Genomic DNA, 25187 nt, shown 5'->3' on the forward strand with positions numbered 1-25187 from the left:
TTTCCTTCCCCTCCCCCATGGGTTTCTGTTATGTTTCTCAGGATCCACATAAGAGTGAAACCATATGGTATCTGTCTTTCTCTGTATGGCTTATTTCACTTAGCATCACACTCTCCAGTTCCATCCATGTTGCTACAAAAGGCCATATTTCATTTTTTCTCATTGCCACGTAGTATTCCATTGTGTATATAAACCACAATTTCTTTATCCATTCATCAGTTGATGGACATTTAGGCTCTTTCCATAATTTGGCTATTGTTGAGAGTGCCGCTATAAACATTGGGGTACAGGTGCCCCTATGCATCAGTACTCCTGTATCCCTTGGATAAATTCCTAGCAGTGCTATTGCTGGGTCATAGGGTAGGTCTATTTTTAATTTTCTGAGGAACCCCCACACTGCTTTCCAGAGCGGCTGCACCAATTTGCATTCCCACCAACAGTGCCAGAGGGTTCCTATTTCTCCACATCCTCTCCAGCATCTATAGTCTCCTGATTTCTTCATTTTGGCCACTCTGACTGGCGTGAGGTGATATCTGAGTGTGGTTTTGATTTGTATTTCCCTGATAAGGAGCGACGTTGAACATCTTTTCATGTGCCTGTTGGCCATCTGGATGTCTTCTTTAGAGAAGTGTCTATTCATGTTTTCTGCCCATTTCTTCACTGGGTTATTTGTTTTTCGGGTGTGGAGTTTGATGAGCTCTTTATAGATTTTGGATACTAGCCCTTTGTCCGATGTGTCATTTGCAAATATCTTTTCCCATTCCGTTGGTTGCCTTTTAGTTTTGTTGGTTGTTTCCTTTGCTGTGCAGAAGCTTTTTATCCTCATAAGGTCCCAGTAATTCACTTTTGCTTTTAATTCCCTTGCCTTTGGGGATGTGCCGAGTAAGAGATTGCTACGGCTGAGGTCAGAGAGGTCTTTTCCTGCTTTCTCCTCTAAGGTTTTGATGGTTTCCTGTCTCACATTCAGGTCCTTTATCCATTTTGAGTTTATTTTTGTGAATGGTGTGAGAAAGTGGTCTAGTTTCAACCTTCTGCATGTTGCTGTCCAGTTCTCCCAGCACCATTTGTTAAAGAGACTGTCTTTTTTCCATTGGATGTTCTTTCCTGCTTTGTCAAAGATGAGTTGGCCATACGTTTGTGGGTCTAGTTCTGGGGTTTCTATTCTATTCCATTGGTCTATGTGTCTGTTTTTATGCCAATACCATGCTGACTTGATGATGACAGCTTTGTAGTAGAGGCTAAAGTCTGGGATTGTGATGCCTCCTGCTTTGGTCTTCTTCTTCAAAATTACTTTGGCTATTCGGGGCCTTTTGTGGTTCCATATGAATTTTAGGATTGCTTGTTCTAGTTTCGAGAAGAATGCTGGTGCAATTTTGATTGGGATTGCATTGAATGTGTAGATAGCTTTGGGTAGTATTGACATTTTGACAATATTTATTCTTCCAATCCATGAGCAGGGAATGTCTTTCCATTTCTTTATATCTTCTTCAATTACCTGCATAAGCTTTCTATAGTTTTCAGCATACAGATCTTTCACATCTTTGGTTAGATTTATTCCTAGGTATTTTATGCTTCTTGGTGCAATTGTGAATGGGATCAGTTTCTTCATTTGTCTTTCTGTTGCTTCATTGTTAGTGTATAAGAATGCAACTGATTTCTGCACATTGATTTTGTATCCTGCAACTTTGCTGAATTCATGTATCAGTTCTAGCAGACTTTTGGTGGAGTCTATCGGATTTTCCATGTATAATATCATGTCATCTGCAAAAAGCGAAAGCTTGACTTCGTCTTTGCCAATTTTGATGCCTTTGATTTCCTTTTGTTGTCTGATTGCTGATGCTAGAACTTCCAGCACTATATTAAACAACAGCGGTGACAGTGGGCATCCCTGTCGTGTTCCTGATCTCAGGGAAAAAGCTCTCAGTTTTTCCCCGTTGAGGATGATGTTAGCTGTGGGCTTTTCATAAATGGCCTTTATGATCTTTAAGTATGTTCCTTCTATCCCGACTTTCTCAAGGGTTTTTATTAAGAAAGGGTGCTGGATTTTGTCAAAGGCCTTTTCTGCATCGATTGACAGGATCATATGGTTCTTCTCTTTTTTTTTGTTAATGTGATGTATCACGTTGATCGATTTGCGAATGTTGAACCAGCCCTGCATCCCAGGAATGAATCCCACTTGATCATGGTGAATAATTCTTTTTATATGCTGTTGAATTCGATTTGCTAGTATCTTATTAAGAATTTTTGCATCCATATTCATCAGGGATATTGGCCTGTAGTTCTCTTTTTTTACTGGGTCTCTGTCTGGTTTAGGAATCAAAGTAATACTGGCTTCATAGAATGAGTCTGGAAGTTTTCCTTCCCTTTCTATTTCTTGGAATAGCTTGAGAAGGATAGGTATTATCTCTGCTTTAAATGTCTGGTAGAACTCCCCTGGGAAGCCATCTGGTCCTGGACTCTTATTTGTTGGGAGATTTTTGATAACCGATTCAATTTCTTCGCTGGTTATGGGTCTGTTCAAGCTTTCTATTTCCTCCTGATTGAGTTTTGGAAGAGTGTGGGTGTTTAGAAATTTGTCCATTTCTTCCAGGTTGTCCAATTTGCTGGCATATAATTTTTCATAGTATTCCCTGATAATTGTTTGTATCTCTGAGGGATTGGTTGTAATCATTCCATTTTCATTCATGATTTTATCTATTTGGGTCATCTCCCTTTTCTTTTTGAGAAGCCTGGCTAGAGGTTTGTCAATTTTGTTTATTTTTTCAAAAAACCAACTCTTGGTTTCGTTGATCTGCTCTACAGTTTTTTTAGATTCTATATTGTTTATTTCTGCTCTGATCTTTATTATTTCTCTTCTTCTGCTGGGTTTAGGCTGCCTTTGCTGTTCTGCTTCTATTTCCTTTAGGTGTGCTGTTAGATTTTGTATTTGGGATTTTTCTTGTTTCTTGAGATAGGCCTGGATTGCAATGTATTTTCCTCTCAGGACTGCCTTCGCTGCATCCCAAAGCGTTTGGATTGTTGTATTTTCATTTTCGTTTGTTTCCATGTATATTTTAATTTCTTCTCTAATTGCCTGGTTGACCCACTCATTCGTTAGTAGGGTGTTCTTTAACCTCCATGCTTTTGGAGGTTTTCCAGACTTTTTCCTGTGGTTGATTTCAAGCTTCATAGCATTGTGGTCTGAAAGTATGCATGGTATAATTTCAATTCTTGTAAACTTATGAAGGGCTGTTTTGTGACCCAGTATATGATCTATCTTGGAGAATGTTCCATGTGCACTCGAGAAGAAAGTATATTCTGTTGCTTTGGGATGCAGAGTTCTAAATATATCTGTCAAGTCCATCTGATCCAATGTATCATTCAGGGCCCTTGTTTCTTTATTGACTGTGTGTCTAGATGATCTATCCATTTCTGTAAATGGGGTGTTAAAGTCCCCTGCAATGACCACATTCTTATCAATAAGGTTGCTTATGTTTATGAGTAATTGTTTTATATATCTGGGGGCTCGGGTATTTGGCGCATAGACATTTATAATAGTTAGCTCTTCCTGGTGGATAGACCCTGTGATTATTATATAATGCCCTTCTTCATCTCTTGTTACAGCCTTTAATTTAAAGTCTAGTTTGTCTGATATAAGTATGGCTACTCCAGCTTTCTTTTGGCTTCCAGGAGCATGATAAATAGTTCTCCATCCCCTCAGAGAGTGTGTTCTTTGAAGCGCCTACTATGCACCAGACGTCAGCGCCTGCACATGTGATTTTCACACACCTCTTTTCAAACCTGTTCCCATTTCACAGATGAAGAAACTGGGGCTCCGTGAAAAGAAGGGACTAACCAGTGGCGGATCTGGGATCTAAACCAGATATGCGTAAGCCTGGGTGGCTCAGTCGGTTACGTGTCTTTGACCTAGGCTCAGGTCATGATCTCAAGGTTCGTGAGCTCGAGCCCCACAGTGGGCTTTGGCTGGCAGCGTGGAGCTTGCTTAGATCCTCTCTCTCTCTCTCTCTCTCTCTCTCTCTGCTCTTCCCCCACTCTCTCTCTCTCAAAATAAATAAATAAGCCAACATTAAAAAAATAAATCGATAAACCAGAAATGTGCCTCCACACAGCCAGTAAGGATACAGCTAACATTTATTCAGTGCTGACTATGTGCCAGCAGCTACTTAAAAGGTTGTCAAGGTTTTAGCTCATTTAATCCTCATAACAATTCCATGGGATTTAAGGAAACTGAGGCTAAGTATCTCACCCACGTCCCCAAACTCACCTGTGACACAGCCGGGACCCAAGCCAGGTAGTGTGATTCCAGAGCCACCCTCCCGTCCCCCCAACCCTGGAAATTCTGCACGTGCACCCTGCCCTCAAGCACCCTAAGGAAAATGTACACACGGAACACTCTACCTGTTTGGAAATGTCTGTACTTTTGGTTGAAACATCCCATGCTAACAATCGGAGAAAATTCTATCTCACTGAATCCAACACACGTGGATTGCAAGGCACGCCACTCTTTTATGCACAACTAAGAAAGGAAAAAACCTGGCCAATTAAACGAGGACACCACGTTTTCCTACCCCATCCATTATCAGAGGCGTCTCCACTTGAGAGTTCTGAAAACATGAAAAGATGTGTGTCTCAGAACGAAAGAAATACTGGAGGCCTTCGCACGAACAGGATGGTGAAATGCATGACAGATGCAGAGTGGAAGCAAGGTACCCTGAGTGCAGAAAGCAACCTAACACTAACTCTGATTTTTCTAGAATACCTGATAATCCTGACTTTTACGTGCAAGTTCCCAATTCAGAAACAGTGGCAACTAATTGGTGCTTTTAGTGTCCTTGAGCAGGACAGAGGGGACCTGACTACAGCCCAACATGGCCGGGAGGCCTCCCAGTTTCCTCTAGGTGGGCTGGAAGGCGGAGAGCTATCGGCCCGATGCAGTAATAGAGCCACCCCTGAGGCCCTTCAAGGCAAAGAACTGTCACAGGCTGCCTGCACACTCACCAGCACTCTGAGTACCTTTTCATCATGGAAATGGCCAAATCAAGATGCCAGGTGAATTTTTAAAAAACTCTTTAAAAAGAGCTGAGTTTTTAAAAAATGCTTCATTTTCTCATACAATACACTCTCCCCGGGCTTTCAAACCACTCCTGATCTACTGACACACCTGCTCTTGTTCCACGACCATCATGCTCTAAAGGCAGGGGTAAAACAAACGACAACAAAATCCCCCGAGTGGATACAGTGAGAACGCACACGGCCCGCGGACCTCCAGAGGGCCGTGGTAGCTGCTGGTCACTGCCCATGCTTCCTCCTCTGTACGGACCCAGTGGGGCAGGTTGTGTTCTGGAACCTGTGAATGGAACCTTACTTGGAAACAAGGTCTTGGCATATGTAACCTAGTTAAGGTGAGGTCATAATGGATTAAGGTGGCCCCTAATCCAACGATGGGCGTCCTTTTAGGAGGAGGGAAATCCGTACACAGAGAGAGATGCACAGGGAAAGGGCCACGTGAAGGTGGAGGCAGACACTGGAGTGTTCCAGCCACGAGCCGAGGAAACCCAGGAACGCCAGCAAGGCAGCGAGGAAGGACCCTCCCGTAGAGGCTTCAGAGACAGAATGGCCGTGTCGTCACCTTGACTTTGGACATCTAGCTTCCAGAACCATGAGAGAATGCACTTCTGTGGTTTAATGCCATCCAGTCTGTGGTATCTTATCATAGCAGGCCTAGCTAACTGATACACTCAGAGCACTCTGTATCTCCCTTCGCAGTGTAAAATTGCCGGCATCTTCCAACAGCTACGGGGCCCTTTTAGAAAAGTTAACACAAGGTCAAACTCGTGTTAGGTCGAGTAGAACCTGACAAGCCAGAAGTGTCTGTATCCAGCCGTCAGGGGACTACCTGGGAATTTAGGCCGAGATCTCAACACCAGGGCCGAAAGTCTCTCCTCACTATGGGCGCAGGGCACAAGGTGCAAATCTGGGGGCAGAAAGAGGGCGGGGAAGACTGTCATTTCTATGAATTCTAGGCCGAAAACCTTGGAGGCCACCGCAGGGCGCCGTGCAGGTTCCCACCCCGGGGTAGCGGCCGTGGGGACTGAAGAAGACAGTTCAAGCAATGAAGCAAAATGCCATCATCAAAATCCACTTACGTGCTTAATTGTGCGGGGCCGTGGCAGAGCCGGGAGCAAGCTGACGCGGCCGCTCTGCAGGCAGAGACCAACCGCAGGGCCATTAGCCAGTGGGGCCCAGCCGCATGCAGGAGAGCCACTTCCAAACTTCCCTCCCTGCCAGGCTCATCTCAGACCCTCAAATATTTGTTTCCTCCCCTTGTGCACTGGCTCTGGCATGTGGCTGGAGCTCGAAGCCGAAGAGAATTTCCTAAGAGCTCCTGGCTCAAGACTCTCTAAACTGAAGAGAAGATGTTGACCCAACCAAAGAAGGTGTTGCTATGGCTTTGGTTCTGTAAGTGAGAGCAGGAAGAGAAGGGGTGGAGGAGAAGGGAACGTGAGGGTCCAGGGGAGGTAGGCAAGGGGCGGGCTGGACCAGTCGTGTCCGCACTGCACGGGCCAGCAATGTCGCAACAGACTTGGGTTTCGGTGTAATGTCATTACTGCTTATCGAGGGAAAATGTCAGCTGGCATTTACTGAATGCCTAACACATGCCAGGCCCCCAGTTCTAAGCCTCACACACATCGGCTCATTTAAGACAACAATGTCCTGTGGTCAGCAGAGCTGATCTTTACCCTCTGTGTACCAGCAAACAGTGCCTACTGTTTAAGGTCAGCTCATTCCTAACTGGCTTATGGCCTGGACATAGCACCCTTGACCTAGTAATTTCAATATCACCCCTGGAGTAGGTAGATTATCCCCCTCTTACCGATGAGGAAATAGGGACAGAGTAAGGCAAAATGGTGCCCAGAGCCCGAGGTCATAAATGGAGGCTGGCCCAAGGCCCCTCTTCCTAACTACAGGATTTATGGTCTCACATTTGAGATAAAACACAGTAAGCGAAGCAGGGGGCATGCCTGGAATCACCCAAGACGTTTAAAGACGAGTACAGGAACAAACAAAAAGCCTAAGTCAGAAAAGAGGCAACATTAACACCCATGGGTCTTGGATTTCTTCTGCACAGTGAATGCCATGGAGGCAAGTGAGTTTTTCTCCGAAGGGCTTAATGGACATAGCGATAAACCACAGTGATATTCTCTAGACTCTTGTAAGTTCCAGTTTTGTTTTGTGAAGTTCAACTTCTTCAGAAAGCTTTTGAAATTCAGCCCTTAACCATGGCTTGCCAGGTCTCAGCTCTGGAGGAGAAGGACATCTCAATCACATGAGCAGGAACGGAGGGCATGACTCCCAGAGAGAGGCCCGGCGGCATGGTGGGGGGGCAGGGGAGGGGTGTGATGAAAGGCCCACTGAAGCCCAGATGGCTTTAACAGTCCCTGGGAAGTAAGTGGATAGATTCCCGGGGCTGCCACAACAAAGCAATGTAAACTGAGCGCCTTTGAGCAACGGAAATTTCTTCTCTCACATTTCCGGAAGCCTACAATCAAAATGTCGGCAGGGCCATGCTCCCTCTGAGACTCTGCGTGGAGCCTTTCCCTGCGTCTCTTCAGCTTCCAGTGGTGGCTAGCAATGCCTGACACTCCTTGGCTCGCGGCTGCATCATCCTGCCTCTGCTGTCACCAGGCCCTCTTCCCTCCTTTCTTCATGCTGTCTTCTTATAAAGACACCCTACTTCAGTACGACCTCATCTTAACTAATCCAACCTCAATCATCCCAATTCCAAATAAGGTCACATTCTGAGGCACCGGGGCTCAGGAGTTCAACATATCTTTTGGGGGGGATGCAATTCAACCTAGAAGAGTAACATTCTTGCTTTCCAATTATTAAAGAAAAGAAGCAGAAGTGGGATGCCTGTGAATGTCACCCTGTTACACAGTAGGCAGGGTGGCTGTCACTCACCACGTAATCATTTTAGAAAACAAAGGAGAGCTGGGTGGATGTCTGGATGAGTCTGTTAGAGCTGTGGCCTCCACCACATTGGTGGCCTCCGCGACAGAAATGTATCATCTCACCGTCCGGTAGGCCGAAAGTCCCAAACCAAAGTATCGGCAGGTTGGCTCCTTCTGAGGGTGGTGAGCACGGGTCTTTTCCAGGCCTCTCTCCTTGGCTTCAAACGGCCATCTTCCCCCTGTCCGTACCTCTGCATCCAAATTTCCACGTCCCGACTTTCTGGGGAATTCTGCACATGAGCCAGGTACGAGGGCCCTGGTGGAATAGCTGAACTACTGCTGAAGTTTGATAAGGATAATACCTCAGACTCCAGTTTTGTGCGCTCTCTCTGCTAGCCCTGTAGCATCAGGCTTACAAGAAAACATTACATGTGGCGCCACCCAGAGGCAGAAGATGAGAAAGACGATCAAAAAGAAAGGAAGAGTTTCTGTCCCCACCCCCAACCCTCCCCTTTCCTCCCCCTTTTATGTTTCTTGGTGATCCTTTTTCCAAACTCGCCCTTTCAACCCTCTCATGGATTTCTGCCATCGCACAGGAGCAATGACCAGTCGTGCTCAAGAAATGGTTGGAAACAGTACAAGCAAATAAAATTCAGGTTCCATTTTTGTCCTTTTCTGTCTCTGGACTTGGGAGAGTCACAGAAATCTTATCATTTGACAAGATCCTTGAATTTATCCCCATCTCCTCTCCACTCCATCTACATGTGCGCGCACGTGCACGCACACACACACACACACACACACGCACAAAGGGCCTGAGATTTGAAAATCTGTACATGCCTCATCAAAGATATTGATCGATTTCATTTATCAAAGAAGAAAACCACTTTGCGACACAGAACTCAAACTTCCAAGATCTCTCCCCCATTTGGTCAGGACACAGATAAATGGCAGCTAAAATCCAACACCAAGTTGGAAGGAGATCTTAAGGCTCGTGATTCCAGGTCATGTGTGATATTTCTAGATATTTGAACTGCTGCTTTATTACAGCTTGTGGCAGTAATTACAGTACAGTCTCTCCTTTCGGAGACTCATAGCGCTAATGGCCATTTTAGAAATCATTTACATAGAAGAACATTATTGACATTTCTAACTCTTCTAAAAAAAGCACGTTTGTAGAGGGGCGCCTGGGTGGCTCAGTCATTTAGTGTCCGACCCTTGATTTCAACTCGGGTCATGATCTCAGAGTTCCTGAGTTCAAGCCCAGCCTTGGGCTCTGTGCTGTCCACAGCATGGAGCCTGCTTGGGATTCTCTGTCTCCCTCTCTCTCTGCCCCTCCTCTGCTCTCTCTCTAAAATAAACATTTTTTAAAAAAGAAAAAAAAAGAGCAGGTTAGTAGTGATAACATACAGGAGAATCTGATTGAGCAGAATAACACAGATCCAGGGAGAGACAGACAGGTGGTCTCTGATGGGGAAGGTGAAGGGCACTTATTCTCTGGGACAATAGGCGAGCTCTGCATAATCTCTCTGCGGCTCAGTTTCGTCATCTGAAAATGACAACGGTCTTCTCCTCATAAGGCTCCTAACAATCAAATGGGTTAATAAGTACAAAGTGCCGGGGATAGTGCCACCTAGAGAAAGCTCCCAAATAATGTGTGCTTTCATGGGGCTTCTACGTTTTTCTAAAATATCTCTATTCCTTTTACTACCCCCCCCCCACCAAAAATTATTTGGATAAAATGACCATTTGGGTCATTTTACCAACCAAAAGCAGAAATTCACTCAAACTATCCCAAAAGGAGCCTCTTCTCTCAAAATTCTAAGGAGGAGGTTCTCCAGATTCACAAGGTGGAAAATTTAATGACTCAACCCGGGTGGAAATTTATTCTGGTCCATTAATAGACATTTCACCAAGTCAGAAACAAGACTAGTGAATAGGGGTTGGGAAAACACTCAACCTCTTTAGATAATAAAAAAAAAATAAAAATAAAAATATATAACTTTTCTATTAGCCAGAAAAAATATTTTTAAAGATATTCCTCAATGCTGCCAAGACTAAAATAAAACCAGAATTCTCCCACATTGCCAGTGAGAGAGCACACTGGTGCAACCTTTAGCAAAACAAGTGGGCATCTGTTTCAAGAACCAAAAAAGGCTTCCTGTCCCTTGACCTAGTAATTTCATTTCTGAGAACTCAGCCTAAGAAAATCTCTCAAAACAGGGAGAAAGTCATATCCACCCTCATGTTCACAACTCTGAACACTATTTCTAACAATGAAAAACTGGAAGCAAATGCCAAATAAGGAGTAAACAAACTATATTATACCAAGTCAGTGGACTGTTTTTCTAGGCATTAAAACTCATAGAGAAATATGAAAAAAAATACATTAAAATGTTAAAAAGGTTAAATGTTACCTCGAAAGATCAAAATATAAAATTGTATTCCCACAGTGATTACAACTGGGAAAAACCTTGAATAAAAACTTCTAAGAAGCTAACGGTGGTTCTGTTAGAGTTGAGACTTCAGGTGCAATGCCATTGTTTTTCTCCTCCTCGTTCCAAGTTTTACAGCATGTGATTTTTATTATGTTTACAATGAAAAAAAGTTTCTTCCTGTCTTATGAAAAACCTCTGCTCTGCCGTGGGTACAGAATAGCCTCTCACTGCATCATATCCCACCACGACACAGCTCTCTGGACTCTTCTCTCACCCTTTGGAAGGCGCAAGAACTCTCTTTTTTTAAGTGTACAACCTTGTAAATGGCAAAGCTATTTCACAGGATACTTGAGGCAATCAGCTCTCCGAGGTGAGGAAATCAGGCACCTTCACTCTCCTCCCGGGAAGTACCACGTTGTTCCAAAGAATCAAAGAAAGGACACGAAGTGGCACGAATTCTACGGGAGCCACTCTCTAGGTGCCCTTGGAAAGACGGTGCAGTTGAAGACCTTGGCCTGGCCGACCTCAGCTGGCTCCAGCTGAAATCATTGTGCACGCTGTCCTCCGGGTATGGATAAGTTCCTTAACTGACCCCAAACGTGTGAACACCCCACCAGAGAGGAGTGGTTAGGTTACATGGTACCAACTTGATGCACCAGTGAGCAACCTCACAAAACAACAACCGTGAAGGCTAAATATGGTCACGTGGCAAAGGGCCTCTCATATGAAGTAGAAACAAATGGGTTACTCAATCACCCATCGCCATGACGACGTCTGTATAAAACAGTTTGTGGAGACTGACCAATAGTAGCTAATGTTTACAAGCCACTTACTACGCCCAGGCACTGTGCTGTGTGCTTAAGGTGCATTTAAGCTTCACAACAATGCTTACCAGAAGCCTTATTCTTTTCATTTTGGAGAGGAGGAAACTGAGGCACCATGAGGTTAGGGACTTCTCACTCAATCTTCCCAGTGGCTAACGTCTAGAATATCCTGGTACCTTCTCTAAGATCACAGAGCATGTGATCTGGGCCGAGGGATTTGCACAGTCTTTCCCCAGTGCTCAGACCATCAGGTCCTAGACTGGGAAGGAATACGTAAGAGATTCAAAAGGCAAGTAGAATTTGTTTTAGAAAAGCGACCTCTTTTCATTCCCTCTAATACCTAAGCTTTTTAATGCTCTGTTTTTATAACTTAAAGACAAAAAGGAAAAAAAAAGAAGGTCAACCGAGGAGAGATTCTTTAATGGGTGTGTTTGTGCATACACTTTTTTTTTTTTTAATTGTGGGGCTTTTGGGTCTTTTTTTTAATATTTATTTTGAGAGAGAGAGTGCACACAAGTGGAAACGGGGCACAGAGATGGGGAGAGAGGATCCCAAGCAGGCTCCACACTATCAGTGCAGAGCCTGACGGGGGACTTGGTCTCACCAACCCTGAGATCATGACCTAAGCCAAAATCAAGAGTCAGATGCTTAACTGACTGAGCCACCCAGGCGCCCCTGAAATTATGTTTTGATCAAAACACTAAGTAAATGCCAATCAAGTCCTTACTACGCTTGGGGGTTAAGGGTAGGAAATGAGGAGACAAAAATGAGAACAGCCAAAACAAGCCTGTTCCAAACCAAACTAAATAGCGCCAGGCAGCTGCTGGGCATTTTTTTTTTTTTTTTAATTCTCTTTCCATCACCTTTTCCAGGTTGTGCATGAATTCTGAAATCATGGAACTGGACTGACACAAGACACAGAATCTCCTAACATTACACAGCTTCTATTGACAAAGCTGGAAATAAAACTTAAGTCTCAACTCCAAACCGTGTATTCTTTCATAAACGGACCCGGTGCTAAATAGTCCCAGCTCAGCTAAAGACAATCTGTGTTAACCAGAGTTCAAATACATACCATATTCTGAAAATGGTCATTCCACATATTTGTGTAGTTTTAATAATGCTCAAAACTGGACAGATTCTAAATTCTTTTTTTTTTTAATGTTTATTTATTTCTGAGAGAGAGACAGACAGAGCACAAGTTGGGGAGGGGCAGAGAGAAAGGGAGACAGAATCAAAAGCAGGTTCCAGGCTCTGAGCTGTCAGCACAGAGCCCAATGCAGGGCTCGAACCGATGAACTGTGAGATCATGACCTGAGCTGAAGTCAGATGCTTAACCGACTGAGCCACCCAGACACCCCAAAACTGGACAGACTGTAGAGTTCACCCATACAATCACATATGTAACTCAAATTACAAACGTTACGTTTGTAGCAATTTTAAAGAGCAAGAAACAGAGAAAGCTGAAATAGACATTATTAATACCGTGTTTAAAACTGAAAAATGAAAACGCCTTACGTATGCTGGTCCATTTAGAAAAACAGTCACCTGCAACAAGCAAAATGAATATTCCCCCCACACGCGGAATAAACACAACATATTCCTAACTCACCCCCTCCCAAACCTTCCCTGGGGAGTGGGAGCAGGCAGGTGGGGGATCCTGGAGCCCTGGGACAGACAAGGGGCCAATCTCTGAGCGAGCAGCCTGTCTGAGGGAGAGCATCATGAAGGTGGGGGCGTGCTGGCTCCAGACTGGGCTCCAAACCCAGTTCTTCTTCCCGTGTGTCAAATCCCAGTAACAGCCACGGCAAAGTTCAAATTATCATCTCTCAGCCATTTCCTCGGCTGGCTTCCAGAGCCCTCTCTGGAAGATTCGGAGCCAGAACACACGGTTCTCCTGTCAGTGAGGCCCTGTGGCCTGGTGCCCGAAGCCCACAGACAAGCCAAGAACCAGTGTCCAGCCAGCTGTGTGGTCCCAAGGCAGTGACCCATTAGAACACCCTTAGGCCCAGCGCTCCTCAGGTGTGCTTCCTGCCTGCCAGGGTGCCACGGCCGAGCTCACTCTGCGGTGCCACACCATGGAAGAGAAACGCACTCCACGGGGCGGGGAGCGTGATCGTCCAGCACCCCGGACGCCCTCGACTCACGTCTGCAGATTTCGAGGGCACAAAATAGGAAAGAGGCCGAAGAAGGAGAAGGCGGGGGGGAGGGTAAGAAAGAACCACCCCCATTTGCCCACGCCATATTAGCAGAGAGAAGGGCCGACAAGAGCAAATTGCCGTCTAGTCACCACCAGCCCTGGGCCGTATACTTGGCATGACGCTACACCGTATTTAGTCACTAAGAACATTCCACCATGTACGAGATGGGAAAGATGATCACCAGCCGGGGCCTTGGGGTCAGGCAGGCAGCCCTGAATTCAAATCCAGATCTGCTGCTTGCTCGCTGGGGGGACACCGCAGCCATGTAACCTCTGGGAGTCTCGGAGTCCTCACATGGAATGCAAAAAGCAGTGCCTCAGGGTGGGGTTTAGTAGAGCCTGCTGGAAGGGACCTCTGTTCTCCTGAGACTGTGACTCTGTCCCCACCAAGACTCCTGTCTCTGCACAGACCTCGCTGTTCCCAGGCACAGCTGCGGAGTGGAGAAGGCAGGGCGGCTGGCCGGAGGCCCAAACAAACGCACCAGCTTGCAGCACGTGGGGTGTTCAGGGTCTGAGCCGGATCAGGCCCTCCTCCCCTCTGCCCCAGGATCTCCCCCCCCCCCACCCCAGCAAGAGGCCAGGCCACTCACGGCACTCCTTCTCATCACTCTTGTCGAAGCAGTCGGGCAGCCCGTCACACTGCCAAGCCCCGGGGATGCACCGCCCGTTGCTGCACATGAAGTTGCCTGGAATGTTGCACTCATTGGTGAAGTTGTTTCCAGGGAGCAGCTGGCTCTCTGCAGAAGAGAGAGGGGACGGGGACATGAGACAGGCGGAGGCGGCAGGGACGCGAGCTCCCACAACCGATGGGGCTCTTGTTCGACATGGCTCACATATGTGAGACTTCCGGTAGGCAACGTTACTTCCCTGGGCTTCAGTTTCCTCATCTGCAAAATGGACCAATAATCCACCCAACCCCCACCCTGGAGATTCTAAGAGAACTAAATGGAAAAATACAGGGAAAGCCTGTAGCAAGTGCTTGGCACACAACTGATGTTCACTGACTTTCTTCTTTCTCTGTCAAAAAGCTTGGTCGTGGGGCACCTAGGTGGCTCAGTTTGGTTGAGTGTCCGACCCTTGATCTCTGCTCAGGTCATGATCCCAGGGTCATGGGATAGAGCCCAGCATCAGGCTCTGCACTGAGCACGGAGCCTGCTTGAGATTCTCTCTCTCCCTCTCCCACTGCCCCTCTCCCCTGCTCTCTTTCTAAAAAAAAAAAAAATATTTTTAAAGAAAAAGAAATAAAAATTAAAAAAAAAAACGTTGGTTATAAAACCCAAATTCTTTCCAGGCCATCAGCTGTGGCTAAAAATGAAAGTTCCAGGACAGGAGTGAGCTCTGGACTCCCAATCCATCCAACTGCAGGAATCATGGGCTCCTTCCGGGCCTCAGACCCTGTGGCCCTACAATCACCAGATATTTGAACCTGGGCCTGTCAGCAGGAACACCGGGAGACCATCTCACTTTAGCCCACAAACCCACCTATGGTCATATGGGGAGGAAAGGCCAAACTGAAACTTGAACTCAGGGCACCAAGGTCACTGAACTATTTGCCAAGAACTCCTGGAGGTTTAGAATGAAGCCCCAGGGTTTAGATTCCAGGGCACAGTCCGAGCACAGTCACCAAATGCTGAGGACCTGATGAGAAAAGGCCAAGTCTTAGGCTGGACAGCAAACAGAGAAGAGCAAAGGCTCTTCGTGGGGACGGGGCTGCTGAATTCATCCACCAATGGACCCTGGGGACAGATTTTCAAGGGAGCCAGAATCTAATGAATCTCATCAGTCTGAGCCAGTGTGTTCAGCAGCCAGGAGATAAGGAGCCATCTGGAAGTAACGTTGTTTTGGGGGAAAAGGAGAAGAAAAGACCAGGCCCTCAAGGGGTCCTCTCTGAATCTTCAATAAGCCATTCATCGAACATCTGTGACCAGACACTTGTGTAGGTCCTAAGGATGCAGAGGTGAAAGGTGGGGCTCCTCCCTGCAGCCCAGGAAGGCATGAGGCTATGCCAGTGGTCTTACTCCCATGTGCAGAGAAAGAGGGGTGTCCAGACCTGCCTGGGAGCAAGAGGAAGACAGCAGGGCCAAGGACCCTCTTTCACAAGCTTTGCCAAAGAGAAGCATCTCACTCCAGATCCCGGACGTGACCTCTTTTTCATGACGCTAGCCTTTACGTAGCTTCTTAATTTTACCCAGAATGCCCTTCGACCCGTGAGTGTCCTAGGAAACCCCTGCGTACCCTTTTGCATACAGTGTGTATGTAACTTTCTGTCTGAACTGTTCCCTGACTTTTCCCAGCAGAAATGAGCCCTTACTCTGCTGTGGCAGCTCCAGCACTACTGGGATGGCACTAAAAGTATTTTACAAGTGGAACAAACAGGCAACAAGAAATTGGAAAGGACGCAGCCCTAGGCAGGCAGCACCACATCGGCCGTGGATTTTCCTCGCAGACCATCCACCCCGCCACGCTGAGTAACATGCGTGCACATCTCCCTCCTGGAAACAAACTTTTGTAGGTCGCTGAAGAATTCCATAACAACGGCTACAGTGAAGGGCCTCGCCCTGCCTTACTCCCCACACTAGTATCCTGAACATCTCTCTTGACCCCTCCTCGCTCCATCATCCCCTTTGGAGGGCCAACAGCTGAGCCCTGCACGCCAGTCTCAATGCCACAGGCCTGACTCCAGCCCAAGGGATCGCCACCTCGCACCAACCTTGCTCCCAGTCTCCCAGCCTGGCCTCCTCGCCTCCCCGCCTCCCCGCCACGCCTCCGTGGCCAGCAGGATCTTTCTAAAGGGCAAATCGATCGTGACTCTTTCTCACTTTAAAAAGCCACTGAATGGGTTCCCAACGTTCTTAAGGTAAAGTCAAGTTTTAACATGTCACAGAAGGTTCCAGGGAAGAAGTGGCATTTACAGTGCATGCTAATACACAGAGAGATAGAACATAAGGCTCTTCAGGCCTGAAGAGCACAGGAAGGTTCAGCCCAGGGCACTGAAGGGTATAGAATAAAAAACCCTCACGGCTCTGACCGTCAGGAATTGCAGACACATTGTGTTGCTATTTCACCTATCCCACCCCTGGGTCAGCCATTACCAGACATGGTGCCCTGTCCACTGAGCCCACACTCAGTAAAAGAATCCCTCTCAAGACCGGACTCCAGAAAGCCTCCAGCAACCCAGAGAAAAGCATGAAACCGATTCAACACCTCTGGGTGAGCGCAGTCACAGGACAAGGGGAATCACAGGAGAGAAGCCCAGAAGGGCAGTCAGGTGCTGGATCCCAGCCAGCCACGGAAGGCACAACCCAGACCGCCCACCCATTCCAGCTGTTTCCTTACAACTGCTCTGGGCTTCACCAGCAAGCTCCCAGGGAATTCCTCCGGGCTCCAGAAGGCAACTGTCACTCTGTTTTGTTTGGAAATCACCCACATATGCCTCTGTAGAGCTGCCTCCTCGAAGGCAAGCCCCCTAGAAAAGTCACTGCAACTGTGAAATCCTGTTCGGATAAACAGATTTCCAGAGCCAGAAAATGGGCCAGATTGGATTCCAGAGTGCTTGCTCTGAGAGTCAGTCGACAGGCTGGGCGTGCAAGGCTCTGACAAGTGAAAGGGCACGGCACAAAGACCAAGTACCACATCCGTCATACACAGGTGGCCCTGCCAGCATAGGCTTGAGGTGCTTCACCGGCAGGACCAGGGATCCCCGGGCCCAGCAAAGGCTAACACAGAGGAGCGCTCTTTGTGAGCTCCTGAGCAACTCCATTATAAACGCAGACGGCACGGAGCCTTGTGCTTCAGGGAAGGGACAAGATCACCAACCTCAAAAGCGTGAGGAGAAACCAAGGCAAAGAGAAGTTAAATCCTGTAGGCTTTGTCTTCAAAAATCTTCCTGAAACCCATCCAGTGCGCTTTTATTAAACTGGAACGATCCCATCTAAACCAATGGTTCTTGGGGCGCCTGGATGGCTTACTCAGTTAAGCATCCGACTCTGGTTCAGGTCAGGATCTCACGGTTCATGGGTTCAAGCCCCACATTGGGCTCTGTGCTGATAGCTTGGAGCCTGGAGCCTGCTTTGGATTCTGGGTCTCCCTCTCTCTTTCTGCCCCTACCCCTCTCTCTCTCTCTCCCTTTCTCTCTCTCAAAAATAAATAAACATTAAAACAAAATTATTTTAAACCAGTGGTTCCCAACAGGGGACAATTGTGCCCACCTGGGGCACACATGGCGATGTCCGGGAGACATTTTTGGTGGCGGCCTCTAGAGAATCAAGGCTGGGAATGCCGCCCCTCACCACACGGAAGTATCCAGCCCGAAACGTCTGTAGTGCCAAGGAAGTCCTTGAGGAAGTCTGGGAAAACCAACCCCCCAACCTGCTTTTCCCATGCCCCCCAGGTTCTGTCCCCTCACAGCAGCGAGATTTTAAAATGCTACTGATGGCTTCTCAGTGCCCTTATGAGTAAATCTAAGACTCGTGCCACGGTTTACAAGACCTGTCGTGATCAGCCCCTGCCTACCTTTGCAACCTCGTTTCCTAGAATATGAATGTCTTCCCTGCACGGAGGCCCCCATACATTGCTACTTACGGACACTGATTCTTCCACCCACCTTTCACCTGGTGCGACAGGTTGAATTGTGCCCCCCATTCACCGCCCCAAAATTTAATATGTTGAAGCCTTATCCCTCAGTACCTCAGAATGTGTATTGGGAGCCAGGGTCTTCGAAGAGGTGATTAAGGGCCCAACAGACATGCATGGCTGCTCTAAGAGGACAGCCAAGCATTCGCTTATGGTTTATTCCCACCCTGCATACTCTTCCTCGCAAAGTTCCATCCCCTGCCTGCTTCATCCCCATGAAAGGCAGTGGGATCTATACATACATAGTTGAAAATAAGGGACGTGGGGGCGTCTGGATTTGTGCACGTAAATTACTACCCCATCTGCTTTAAAAGAGGTAAGAAATCTTTTCAGCCCGACAGCAGGACTTTCTAGTGGCTGAAATATTTATCCCATCTCAGTGCCTTGGGACACATTTAGAATCCAAAAAAGACAAGCATTAGCACGCAGTTGGCTAGCTGGGGTTTTTCCTTCCCCCTTTTCTTTTTTTCATTAAGCTGAAAAATGAAAAGAGTTGCCCATGTTCACTGCAGCACATCACTTACTTAAAATAACTATACCATCTGCACCAAGAAAAAAAAAAAATTCCAAGTCCTCCCCCAACAGGCAAAGGCAAACAGCGAGCAGCAGCTTCTCCCAAAAGTTCTGGCATCCACGAATTTATCCCGGATGAGGGAGCCACACCCGGAGCAACAGCAGAAACACAGACAGCTGCTGCGTCCTCCCAAACTGTCCTTCTGGAACGCGCGCAGTGAGTGATGTTGACTTTTCCAGCTGAGAAATGGGAAACCCATTCTCCCCGCCAGAGGCCCCCACACGCTCCTCTCTCCCTCTGCCGCTCTCCGCCAGGATACTCCTTGTCATGACGCGATGCAGAACCGACATCTGCAAACTATCGACAGGCCCTCCTTCCCAATTTCTGTCCAGTCGCCTCTGTTTTCATCCCTCGCCTCCCGACAATCCCATGTGCAGGCTCAAGGAACAACAAAGCAAGACATGCCCACGTACGTGCCGACAGCCTGGCGTTCTGTTTTTCAGCGCTCAAACAGAGCTACCCTAAAACCCTCCCTGGAGAATTAACACACCTCCTCCCACTGCCTGGTGCCAACAAACATAACGCTATAAGCCGCTGGAAGCCACCGTCTGTTTTCCCTTTGAACTCGCTTCTTCGACACACACGTTCCATGCACGGGCACATGTACAGCACCAAGTGGGCTGGTCTGCAAGGACTCGTTTGCGAACATCCCTGGAAAGTCCCTAAAAGTCCCTCGGACCCCAGACTGCTCTGCGTGGTGGCATCAGTGTCAGACGGAACCAGAGACATCTGTCCCAAGCACAACCCCGATCCGTTCAGTTCTCACCAAACTGCTTCCTGCTGAGCTCTGCTTTGGGGAACGTTCTGGCTGCCATCAAAAGGGAGCGGTCACAGGGGGATGTGTGAGCCCGGAGGGAGGCTGTGCCTCTGGCTCCAAGTACCTATGCACAGCCAGGTCTCTACTTCTGTCTAGACTCTGCACACAGCTCCTCCCTGGGAGAACATTCCAGGGGCCCCAAACCCCGTTTACCCATCCGTTCAAGGAAGATACAGCCCAGGGAAATGGGTGAGAAGGCATAAAACGCCTCACAGGTTGAGCCCAGGACTGCTGAGCCTTGGCATTCACAGACTCCATATTTACACAGACTCCATGTTTACACGTACAGGGTATCCTGCTCACACTGACACTGAAGGAAGAGAGTGTTGCTGCAGGAACAGCTGACGGATGGAGCAAGTCTCCTAAGCAGGGAGTGAGCCTCGCTGTCCGTGCAGCCTCTGCGCTCCACGCAGGTTTCTTGTTTGCTTTTGCCTTGAAATGCAAAACGGCAACCGCTACAAGATGATCAATGCTCTGTTTCCTCCCTAAAATGAGTTGGCAAAGAAAGCCAATGGCTAGTATTGATGGGCCAAGCAAAGCGAAAGTGAAGAGGTCTAGGAAAGGGACAGTTCTTCACCAGGAAATGGCTTTCGAAATTATTTCTGCCCTGTATTTATAGCCTCATTAAGGGCCTGAAGCTGTTACTTACATTTTTTAGTTATGCTTCATCGCATTTCATGGGGAAAATTATGTAGGAAGAGCGTTAACGTCGTGGGGATTTGCAGAGCCTTCGGGATGCAGCCCTTGCAAGGTCCGCGGTCCACAGCTCAGGGGGCTGGATGGCAATGCTGGAGGGGGCTGTTCCTCATGATGCTGACCCTCAGGGGTGGGCACGGAGCCCCACCCTGCTCCCCCTCCCTCACGACCCTCCCTTTAACAGCCCTTAAGGAATTGATTATTATTGATCTTCCCCTAGGGATGATCTAACATCTGCTGCAGCTCTCAACACATGACAGGACTTTAACATATCAGTTCTTGTCCTTCACAACAGCCCCATGCACTAGGCAGCCATGCCCATTTTGCAGTTGAGGAAAACAGAGACTCAAGAAGCAACCTGCCCAAAGTCACACAGCTAGCAACTTTTGGGACCAGGTAGTACATATTTTAGGCTGTGCAAGACAGGAAGCCAAATTAAAGATAGAAAGGTACTGGGGCAACTGGGTGGCTCAGTAGGTTAAGCGTCAGACTTCAGCTCAGGTCACGATCTCACGGTTCATGGGTTCGAGCTCCGTGTTGGGCTCTGTGCCGACAGCCCAGAGCTTGGAGCCTGTTTCAGATTCTGGGTCTTCCTCTCTCCCTGCCCCTCCCCTGCTTCTGCTCTATATCTCTCTCAAAAATAAATAAACATTTAAAAAAATGTTTTTAAAGACAGGTACTTCTATAAAAGGATAGAAAAAATGTTCCACAAAATATGCATTGGTAAAATTCAACACAGGATCATTATTGAGAACAATTTTTCATAATACAGGTCTACTAATGAGAAGAATAGAATTACGGGGTGGGGGGTGGTGGTGGGAGAGGGGGCAGGTAACACTGCACTTGATAAGGTTCAAGGTTAGTGTTCCCTATCATCAAAATCTATCGCAAATGTTTAATTTTTTTCACCATTTAAAAATGTTAAAACCCTTCTTAGCTAGGCGACTTCAGTGGGCTGGCTCTGGCCCATGGGGCACAGTTTACGGACTCCTAAGCTAGAAGATGGCAGGTCTATTCAAAATAACAAAATGACCTTAGGGGGCATCATCCAAAGACACTTCCTCTCTATCCCACATCCCCACCACTTTCAGGATCTGAAATGATCCCTGTGGTTCAATGGCTGCTCCCCAAAACCATGAGGGCGCAGACCTTGGCTGTCCTGCTCCCCGTGTGTTCAGCAACTAGCAAGGTTCCAGACACCCAGCAGACACTCAGGAAGTGCTTACTGACTGAAAGAGGGATGATGCATCAGGACCCTTCCAGCTGGGACATTCTCAAGTTTTATGACTTTACCCAAACCCTACTTGAACCCATTCAGATTTCCGTGCAAAATGCAATGGATAAATGACATCGGGTCTGTAGAACACTTCTGAGCACCCAGGAGGAAAAGAACAGAAGCGAAGAACCACCAGATGAACTTGTGCACACACCAGAGCCCTTGCCAAGGGCTGGCTGCACACCAGGCCCAGGGTGTCAGGCCCAGGGGAGAACCTGGGGCAGGAGCTGTTCCCCACATGCCCCTTCTGTCCTTTCAGCTTCAATCAGCAGCAGCAGGAAGTGCGAATCAGGCAGTGCAGCTAAACTAAGGACAAGAAAGGGGACGGCTTTATGACCAATTTTTATCAGGCCCGCAGATAAGCCAGGCTTAAGAGAGGGCCGATCAACCCTGCACTTAAGCACGTCTCAGAAACAGCCACAGGGTCAAGAAGAAGGAGTTTGCTCTGACCCCAAGTTCAGCTCAACCCTATCTGCCCGGAGATGGCTGTAATAATCCCTACGGTCACTGGGAACCGTTCTGCAGCCTGTATTACCTGTATTACACTCCACACAGAGACACCCAGGCAGGGCACGTATGGAAAATCCCAAACCAAACCAAGGAATAAGGCCAGAAAAACAAAATAAGCTTCCATTAGGCCGAAAAGCTATCTTTACGAGCTCAGGATAAGGAAGGATTTCCGAAATAAGACTCAAAAAAAAAAAAAAAAAGCATAGACCATAAAGATTGAGAAATACAACCACACTAAAGCGTAAAACTCCTGCTCATCAAAAGATACCACAAACAAACCTAAAAGGTAAGCCACTAACTGAAAGGCTGTATCTGCCACATTTAGGACCCACAGAGCTCACTACCCAGGATTTTCCTACAAGACTGAATGAGAAAACACAAGCCATCCCACAGAAAACTGGACAGAATGTACAAACAGGTGATTTCACTGACGAGAAATATCAAACAATCACTTCAGATGTCCTCAGTCTCACTTGTAATCAAAACATAATTCACGAAACAAGAAAGTTCTCCTTCGCACCCATCAGACTTGCAAAAAGGTGGAGTCTGACATTCTCAAGTAGCGAGATGATGTGACGCAACAGGAACGCACGCTGCACGTGATGGAGGAACTCGGAGCGACGACCTGGGAGCTCCTAGTGACCCCGCAGATGCTCCTACCCTTTGACCTGCCCATCATCTTCTGGTGCACACCCCAGGCACGGGGAGAAACGCACAAGAGACAACAGCAGGAGCACGTTCCCGGCTGGTACCACTAGCATAGAAAATTGCAAGACAAACTCAATGTTCAGCAAAAGCAGGATGGATGAAAAATAGGGTTGCATCCACACGATGGAACAGCACCCAAGGCTTCAACTTAATCAGCTGAGGTGGCATGGATCCACACGGGTCAATTCTGAGAAACCCAATCCTCAGTGAAGAAAGAGCAGGTTGCAGAATATCACTGAAGTCAAGCCTGAAGACTAGAAGACTTTCACGGGTAGATACAAATGCAAAAGTATTTCTTTTTTCATTGTACAGGAAAAGAAAAATAGCAAATTCAGGAGCGTGGTCACCGTCTGGCGAATGGGATCAGAGGGGACACAATGAACTGCAAACATAAGATTTCTTTCTTTGAAACAATCTGAAGCAAGCATGACCAAATATCAGAATTCAAGGGAGCCAGGTGGAAGGCACACAGGCTTCCTTCGTGTTATTCTTGGTCCTCTTCCCCATCCCTTAAAAAATGTTTCATTAATAAAATTTATTATAAAGAACAAAAAAATATGCTAATATTTGAGAAAATCTCTGAAAGACATATGGAACCATTTACCACTGATATCCTAGCTTCAAAAACCCCATCAACTATAAAAGGATGAGAGATAAAAGGGGGCAAGTTATTCACGCTGGGGAAAAAAAAGAGCAAATGCAAGGACATCCATCTGGGAAATTCGGTCCTATTATGAGCTCTTTTCATTTTCTGAAAGGCAGCAACAGTTGCAGAGTAGAAGCAAATTGTGGAAGAAAAAATAAACACGTCTCATAAGATAGATTTACCCACCCAACTCATTAAGCCGTGACATTCCGAAAACAAAAATAGCAAGGCCTAGCCAGAAGGGCAGATATTTTTTTTAAATACGAACTCCCTGAGACGTCAGGGTGGGCAAAGCCGCGGTAATCTGTCCATCTCAGAATAGCCCGTACCATCTGCCCCCTCACCCCTCCTCAAGGAGGCCAAGTAAAGGGGCCCAGCGATGATCTGGCACACCCAATCACAACTGCCAAATGCCTGCTTCTCTATAGCTGTGCGACTTCAGACAACTGAGTTACCATCTCCGAGCTAAAACTGTCCACTCACAAACCTGGGGTAAGTCCACATTCTGGGCAGGGTTGCTGAGGGATAGAGATATAATATCTATACACAGATAAAGAGATAAAGTAAATATAGTTAAGAGTACTTGGCAGATACGTGGGGCTCAAGAAATAGCACTGGTATGTTCCTCCTTCCTGCCCTCCATACATTCTCCCGGACTCTCCTCACAGAGCTGGTACTGTCCCTTTTCTTTACCTGCCTCCCTAGAAAGGGCGCAGCCTGGACAAGCGGGGCTGGCTGGCTAAGAGTACATGTCACCCAGGTGCAAAAATGTAGACTCTGGGGACAGACGCTGGGTTCTGGGAACATAGTTACGGAGCTCACAATGTGACTCTGGCTTTGTATCTTCTAACACACAACAGTCTCGGTTAGGTAATTCCTAAAGAAATAAGTAGCCCTTCGGGGCATCTAGGGAGCTCAGTTGGTTAAGCATCTGACTCTTGATTTCGACTAAGATCATGATCTTGCGGCTTGTGAGTTCGAGGCCCACATCGGGTTCTGCAGTATGGATCCTGCTTGGGATTCTCTGTCCTCTCTCTCTCTCTCTCTCTGCCCCTTTCCCCTTGTGTTCTCTCTAAACAAACAAATAAAAAAAAGAAAGAAGTAGCCTTTCTTGGATCATCCCTAGGACTCCTCAGCAGCAGCAAAATCATAAACATGAACCAACTCCTCAGAACAGCGTGGTTAGGACACAGATGAAAAGAGAAAGGTACGTGGGGTTCATCAGGATCGGAGGGAGCTGCTCTGTGTCCATGAGCCTCAGTGTCCCCGTGTGTAGAATAAGGCAGTAACAGATGACATCCAAGTTCCTTTTTAGCTCTCAACTTACTATTCCTACTTCTGAGGACACACACCCAGTCCCCATGGAGGCAAACACTCACCATCTGCCTGTCCTAGATACATTCTTCAGCATTTAAAAATAATACCTGGGATTTACACAGAGCTCCTCCACTATAGGACTGAAAACATCCCTCCAAGCCAGATACCGAAGGTAGTTCCTCCTTGTTCAATACAGGGAGACTTAGGACCCAGAGATCTACCAGGCGGTCAAAAAGGCAGCACGGAAGCTAGCCAGAGGATCCCAGGTTCTCAGACCCGGGATGACACTGTTCCTGCCTCCGCTCGACACCGCTGGTCCCACCTTCCCCCGAAACAGGAGAAAGTCATCTCCAGGGGGCCAGGAATCTGACCTGCCTCCTGCTCTCTAGGGACGCAAGGGCCTCTCCGGTTCACTCCATTAACCACAATCTCCCATCACACCTCAGCAAATGAACGGCTGTCTGGCTTATCACTTCCGATCAGGGGAGGAACCCTGCTAGGGAAATCAAAAACACCAGCCTGTTACCAACCAAGCAAGGGCGGAATACATATTAACTGGTGCGTCTTCTTAAATTTTCTTAAGTAGCTTAATCCATT

General features: G+C 47.3%; 1 protein-coding gene across 1 annotated transcript in view; it reads right to left on the reverse strand.

The window, feature by feature from the left end:
- The window catches only part of LDLRAD3 (low density lipoprotein receptor class A domain containing 3), a 245694-nt gene that overhangs the window by 159811 nt on the left and 60696 nt on the right, over nt 1–25187 (reverse strand). Inside the window, exon 2 of the mRNA XM_049648165.1 lies at nt 14005–14151. Coding sequence (XP_049504122.1) covers nt 14005–14151 — 147 coding nt within the window. The remainder of the gene's footprint in view (nt 1–14004; nt 14152–25187) is intronic.

Source organism: Panthera uncia, chromosome D1 (assembly GCF_023721935.1).
Source record: "Panthera uncia isolate 11264 chromosome D1, Puncia_PCG_1.0, whole genome shotgun sequence".
Lineage (NCBI taxonomy): Eukaryota > Metazoa > Chordata > Mammalia > Carnivora > Felidae > Panthera > Panthera uncia.